This window comes from Pyrus communis, chromosome 11 (genome assembly GCF_041283825.1).
Source record: "Pyrus communis isolate YQ-2024b chromosome 11, ASM4128382v1, whole genome shotgun sequence".
In the NCBI taxonomy this organism is placed as follows: Eukaryota; Viridiplantae; Streptophyta; class Magnoliopsida; order Rosales; family Rosaceae; genus Pyrus; species Pyrus communis.
This window is the reverse complement of record NC_142575.1, coordinates 10,835,270-10,842,427: the sequence shown is the minus strand read 5'-3', so window position 1 is coordinate 10,842,427 and position 7,158 is coordinate 10,835,270. Positions and strand designations below refer to the sequence as shown.

Sequence of the window (7,158 nt, the reverse complement as noted above, 5' to 3'; positions counted from 1 at the left end):
CTGAAGGCAAGGAGGAAGATGGACCTTGAAAGCTCTAGTCCTAAATCGCGGAACGAAGAGAAATTGGAGAAGAAGTTGCAAGGAGTCCACTGAGAGAGAAGCATGAGTGTTGAAGCCGCAGGGGTGTTTTAGGATATAAAAAGAAGTACAAGGGCACATTAGGAAGAAAAGTTTGATTACTGATGGACCCTTTCTTCTGGAATTCAATTACCACCTATATCTTGGTAATCGGATTCCGGGCAAATCCGGAATTGAATTCCCCATTTTGGGTGGATCCCACCTTTGTTTTCATTCCTTATATACAAGTAAACACATGAATGCATTTGAAGGAATGCAATTCCGATTCCACTTACCTCATTCCCATTTCGTAAACACGCCATTAGTACTAGATTACCTCATTCCCATTTCGTAAACACGTCATTAGTACTATAATTTAATAATAGTTTCTTTTGTGGTATATAATCTCCGATGTTGTAGTGACAATTGGGTTAGTAGGAATTAGAAGAGGAAAATATCATTTTCTTTCTCTTTTTTTTGAATTGTACAAGTTGCCAACATGTTACATGTGTTTGTACGTGCAATCGAGCATTACATCTTTGATATTGCAGGTTGAAGCTACAACTTTACGCTCTTCAATGGCCAACACAAATGTGCATTGCAAAAGTTGATGTCAAAGACGACTCTAAAATCCTAGTACATGTAATAAAAAAGCAGATGCAAATTTTGTGGTAAATTTCATCCTTCATCAAAGATATTTGACATCTGCTAGAGCAAATTTCACATTACTCGATTAAGCATATGTTTAGAGAAGCCAACATATCTGCTCATGGGTTTGCTAATGTAGTACATTACCATATCTAGTCTTGTGTTTGGTTTAATAATTTTCCTTATGTAATAGTTCTTAGGCTACTTTGTGACAAGTTTGGTAATAGGATTAATCGAGAATTTATTTGTAAGTTTGATTTTCTCTCAAAAAAGGTAAATGTTATTAGCACTCTAAAATATCATTTTGCACTCTTCGGATGTGTATTTTTATTTCTAATTATAGAAAATTTAGAGTGTAAAATAAATTTTTTAAAATGCAAATAATGAATCTCAAAAAAAGGTTCATCTCTAAGCCAGGAATAGGATGGGTATAAAAATGATGGAACTGCGAAACCAAATCAAACTGTTCATACCTATTTTAGTTATGGTTTTCATCTTGTAGAACCGCTAAGAACTAAATCGAACCATGAATATAAATAATTAACTAAAATTATTAATTGTATACATGTGTCACCAGATGAGTGGTCAAAACCAAATTGGTTTCACTTAGTGCGATTGCATGAGAGCATTTCTCAAACTTCACTTCTCAATTAGGTTTCACAAGACTTGTGTGCTTTGAGGATTCTGATTATTTTGGACAAAGTTGATTTGCTTATGGTGCATACTAAGACCAAGGGAGAATTAGTACAGTAATGTTATTCAAATTGGAGGGGAGCAAAATTTATTCAAATTACTTTCTCTTAAGGGTGAATTAGTACGATAATGTAGCTCTGTATGATGTTGGTTATCTATCTTTTGAATTTGGGTTTTCTTTTTTTGTCTATTTTAGGGTGAACGGTTTTTTTTATTTTTTTTTTATTTGTTTGCTTGCTGCTGTCAAAGTGCCAGGGATATTTGCATTTTGATTTAGTATTTGAAACGGATTTGTTGTCTGTAACTTTGTATAACCATTTTAGAAGACGTTTTGGAATGCATGCATGCATGCCAAAAAAAAAAAAAAAAATGTAAAATACAAATAAACTTTGAATAGCATTTTGATTTGGTATTCATATCATTTGGTATTCGGAATCGTAAACCAACTTGAACCAAACCGGAATTGTCATGAACCGAACCGTACAGTTTTAGTAATAAATTTAAACGGAACCACACTGCTCTGAACCGTTAATATATTCCAATTCCAGTTTGAAGGTAGGACCAGGCCGAACTGCATCGTGCCCACCCCTAAGTAAGAATCTCTCTGTAAGTTTTTATGTATTTCTTAGTTTTTATGTATTTGAGGACTACAAAGTCGGTGCCGCGCACAAATAAAAAATTGCAGGAAGGACCACAAACTATTGGATTACAAAGTCGCAATTCCTTGGTTCACTACAGTCCAAACTATTAATCCGTTCGGGTTCATGTCTCTAGTATTTCCTTGTATATGAACGGCATCAATTTTCTGTACGACTACTACTTTTGATTTTAACCTCCGATGTATAAGGGAAATTTACTGATTGTATGAATACTAGTAAAACTATATGCACTCCTCTCAACACAAAAGAAAATCCCATTCGTTTGTGTGATGGCATCTGCTGACGGATTTGGGTTGTGCTTGCTGACCACGATAAGCTATGCAGTGTTTTTTTCCCCGATACAAGCAAAATAGCGGGCGACAGAGTCACAAATAGAACCACAAATGCAGACACAAAGATAAATGCTCTTAAACACTTGAGCTTAATATGATGCGGGTGCACATACAAGAAACTCAATTTGTATAAATATTATGAATTTGACTGCTTTAGTAATGATGGATTTAGAAACCCTATACTTGCAAAAGTTGCACATTGAGATCAGAAGGACTAAGTTTGTAATAAAGAAACAGCCGAGTAGACAACAAAAACAAAGCTAACTTGAACCAAGAACAACTTACGCAACCCATAAACTCCACACACCATAGTAACAAGAAACAAAACAAACACACAAGAAAAAGTGCCATAACATCTGGTCTGGACTCGGAGTATATCAGGAAAAACTAAGAATCGCTGCGCCTGCAAGTTGTCACCTACGCTCACCTGCATTGATATCGAATACATTTGCTTTGAATCTTTTGATAACATGCAAGTTTCTAACCTTCAACATCGAACCAAGAAATGCAAGTGTTAAATGAAATCCACAGCCCGTAGATACAAATGTGACCAATTCATGTCTGAAATATACGAGCTACAACACCTAGTTAACACCTGAGTAAATTAGGTGTTGTGCCCAAAGAGAAAAGTTATATACTTTTAGATGCATGATGTTACACCATGCTTGTGCCCATTTTCTAGAGATTCAAGGCTTGTGTATACCAAGAAAGCATTCAGAAGCACCATATATATTAATGGCCAAACCCTATCACAAGATGAATGTACTCCTTGCAATCTGGTGCCCTAGAATTTTTTTTCCTAACAATTCAGATAGGCCTAAGTCTATTCCCGCACCATACTCGTTGAAAATACCCATCTTGCACTACATCTACACAATGTAGTCATCCATGCATGCATAAAAATGCATAAACACTTGAATACAAGCACTGTGAATGGCTCAAGTACCATGAATCAGAACAACCTCTGATCATGTTTCTGAGGGAGGGTAGGGAATCTAGTAATAAAATAAAATGCTTAACATAGTGGTTAGCAGATGAATATTGTTATGCTTACGATGCACATGATGCGGTAGGCCAGTAAACCAATTTTTTTTTTTTTTAAAATCAAATCCTATACAATCAATTAAAAGCACGAATAAGAAAATTGAAACTAACCAGAAATTCAGGTGCCATGAACTCAAGAAGCATCAGCTGTGACTTTTCCTATAGTTTTAAGGTCAAAGATCTCGATCCAATAACCATCAGGATCCTTAATGAATGCAATCCCTTTCATCTTTCCTGCAATCAACATCACAAAATTAAGGAACCAGAAATACATAAATATTTCCCCATTCTGTATTTCTTCAAATAAAACAGTGCAGGAATCTAAAAGGGGGTGTGCTAATAATCCAAAAACCAGGGAGTAAGTTAGAATGAAAAGTAATGGTCTTGGTCATCCACCCGAAGATAAGGAAACACACATGTCTTGCTCGTTCCTTATTGTAAGTTTGTAACCAAACGCATGATTGAACTAGAAGATACCAGACATGCATATACGAGCACGCACCTATCTATGCACATACATCCATACATCCTTAAAAACCATAATGCTTCTCAAAGGGCTTTGGTACAAACTTATAATTACTGCTGCTGTTAATTCAGGAAAGTGATGATCTTTTGGTTAACTGAAACCATCTGCGTTACTTGTAAATAGCGTATACAACAGAGACTCCCTACAAACTGATAATAAAAATTATCAGTTTATTTACATAAAAAGGATCTAAGGTGACCCAATCAATCCCCGCCAATTATATGTGCTAACGTTCAATGAGGTCCAGCTTTCCAGGATACATCTCATACTTATTAATAGATTCTACTATATATGTGTTCTTACCATCATCTGGCTTTTTCACAAATTCTACCCCAAGACTTTCAAATCTCTCACATGCCTTGTATGTATCATCAACGGTGATGCCAATGTGTCCTGAGTAACAAAATTAGACAGTTAGGGCAGCCACTGTGAATGCCAGAAAGTAGAATTGATTTAAGGCACAGAGACTGTCAGAATCACTATGTACAAAGTAGAAAAAGTACATGTAACATGCTTGATCAACCACTACCAGTGGCCATCAGGCAAAGCTACAAGGAAAAATGACTGAGGAATATTCACATTATTCACATTTGCAGCAATATATGATTTAGGGTTTAAGGTTGCTGATCCAGTATGAATTTCAGTAGTTGCTGATCCTGTCCACAAATCGAGCCTTCCTGATAATTAGACCAACTGAGCATTGGAAGCTCTCTTATCTTTTGTTTAAACATGAAAACATTTTACTCCATACCACGCTTTATATAAAGATACACACCGAATCCATACAAAAAAGTTTACGCTTTAAAATTTTGTTTATTGTTGAAAAATGTAGCCTAATTTTTTTATAGGCAGAACTAAGCATTACGAATGTATTTTAAGTTCATGGTTCAGAGAGAGTCCAAATGTATGCATTTCTTGGAACCATCAATACTTGCTGCATAAGAAGAAATGACATAATACCTGGCATTTCACATTAAATGGAATAGTTAATCGAAGTCTAAGTAAGGGAAGAAACAACTACGTTATATATCATAAAAATAAGAATTGTATGTTTTAACGCATTGATAGGTCGTTACATACCAAAGCCACGAGGTTCTGAATTCCCATTGTGATATCCTTTGAATTCTGGATCACTTTCAGTACCCCAATTACTGGAAATATAAGTGATTGTCAGATATTACCGAGAGCATTCGACACAAATTGTAAAAAAAAAAAAAAAAAAAAAAAAAAAAAAAAAGACCATGCAGGAAGAACAAAAGAATCTCACTGTGTCAACTCAATTGTAGCCTTCCGACCAAAAGTCCAAACTGTTCTATCAACCGAGTTAGTTGGAGCTGAAGCAGGGTCCTATTCCAGAAAAAAATCAAATAAAATTAAACGTCTCTGGAAACACCAGGACAATTTTTAGAGACATACTATCACACACTTTAATTGCATATAGGGGTTTGACAGATTAAAAGGTGAAAGGCCAAATTGCTCCTTTAAGAATAAGCATTAAATAGGACGTCGGAGATGTGTCAGATGGTTGAGGGAATGGAAAAACAGTAATCCAACTACCACTGTAAAATCAACAAGAGCACCTAGTATAAAACTCCGGTACAGCAGATGGGACATTATGAATTTTACCTCATAGCCCAAAAAGTACAAACTAAACTTCATTTCTGGAAAATCGAGCTTCTTAAGTAGCCTGAACAATAGTATAAATCACCGTCAATTTCCACTTAAAGAGTCAATTTTTCAACAACATCCAGTTACAGAATCTCCAGCCATAGCAAAGTGCATACATGCATGTTTACATACACACTAATACAAAAACCAATCAAAGAGGCATTACATCACTTGATAACACAAAAACAACCCAACTGAAATCCTGCTATCATGTCCCGTTAAATCCAAAGAAAATGTGAGGTATCCATAGACAAACCTACCAAAAGTCAACATCAAAACTAACATCCTGACACTTTAAACCGATATTGATATGCCTGTTCTTCCTTTTGCTCCATTATTTGTGCAGATTTCTAACAACAGAGACAAACCCACCCAAAGTATGATGCACTAGAATTCTAGATATTAATCAACTCTACCCTCCATACACAAAAACACAATAATTTCACGAACCAAAAAATTCCTCAAAATGCCAATCTTAACTCATACTCAGCGCAACAAAAGCATAATAAACAGAAGAGAAAGAATTTCATATCAAAACGCTGGAAACAATAACAAAAACTTACGACATTCCCAAAACACGCGAATAAAAGTCAAGACTGGCTTTCGGGTCCTTAATTCGGAACATCTGCAATCAAAATTCGCAATAAAAATCCATTTCTACAGAAAAATTAAATACAAACTTTATATCTATTCATTCAAAGGGACGCGGTTGCATACAGTTTGCTGCATGATGTAACCCTTAGTGGCTTCATCTGGGGTGGCCTGGAGGCCCGGATTGTTGGCCGGAGATTCTTTCGGTTCGGACGCCATTGAAGAAAACAATCGGAAACGGTATTTCGGATTCGGACCCTGCAAAGACACACTAAAGTAAGAGAGCAACCGAACTATCGAATCCCGAAGGATATAGAATATGTAAGATGAATTGGGACCTTGGGCTTGGGGGAAAAGAGTGGGATTGTATAAGGAGATGATGGGGAGGGTTTGGGTGCCAATCGGATTAGGGAGAGGCGGGAAAGGACGGTTGTGATTGCAGAAGCAGAAGAAGCCATGGAGGCCTCTTGTGACTTGTGAGTGCGAGAGAGAGAGAGAGAGAGAGAGAGAGAGAGAGAGTGATTTTACCTTGTGCGAGAAAGGAAACCAGAGGAGGACAGGGCTCTCTCGTGCGGGAGATTTTGGAGGTCTCTTTGCGCCTTTATTTTCTTTCGGTTTTTTCGCAAGATGGTGCGTGCATATATATCACTTTGAGATTGTTTACTGTCGATTAGTTCTTTTTTTTTTTTTGTGAGAATTTTTCATCAAATTGAGAGTTTTTTCAAATTACCCTTTTTCTTGAACTTGTGGTTTCTTTAATTTAATAAAAAAATTCATAGAATGACTAAAATGATTGATAGTGAACAATTGAACGGATTGTTTCTATTGATTTTAAATATCAAGAACCAAAATGAGAAATTATACTAATCTCAATGACGATTTTAGCTAAAAGCTTTTTCTTTCCTTTGTATGATTTTTTATTTATTTTTTTCATACAAAA

General features: G+C 35.9%; 1 protein-coding gene across 2 annotated transcripts; it reads right to left on the bottom strand.

The window, feature by feature from the left end:
- Positions 1-2,499: 2,499 nt before the first annotated feature.
- LOC137741983 (lactoylglutathione lyase family protein / glyoxalase I family protein) lies at positions 2,500-6,831 on the bottom strand. 2 transcript variants are annotated; one of them, XM_068481700.2, is made up of 9 exons: positions 6,557-6,831; positions 6,345-6,476; positions 6,191-6,252; positions 5,586-5,646; positions 5,227-5,306; positions 5,040-5,110; positions 4,263-4,352; positions 3,545-3,667; positions 2,500-2,816 (listed from the first exon to the last, which is right to left on the bottom strand). In XM_068481700.2, the coding sequence occupies exons 1-8, from the start codon at positions 6,674-6,676 to the stop codon at positions 3,567-3,569; spliced, it is 717 nt and encodes a 238-aa protein (XP_068337801.1). In that variant the 5' UTR covers positions 6,677-6,831; the 3' UTR covers positions 2,500-2,816; positions 3,545-3,566. The 2 variants fall into 2 exon arrangements, with proteins under 2 accessions (XP_068337801.1, XP_068337802.1); XM_068481701.2 differs by having other exon boundaries at positions 6,747-6,826.
- Between the last annotated feature and the right edge of the window lie 327 nt (positions 6,832-7,158).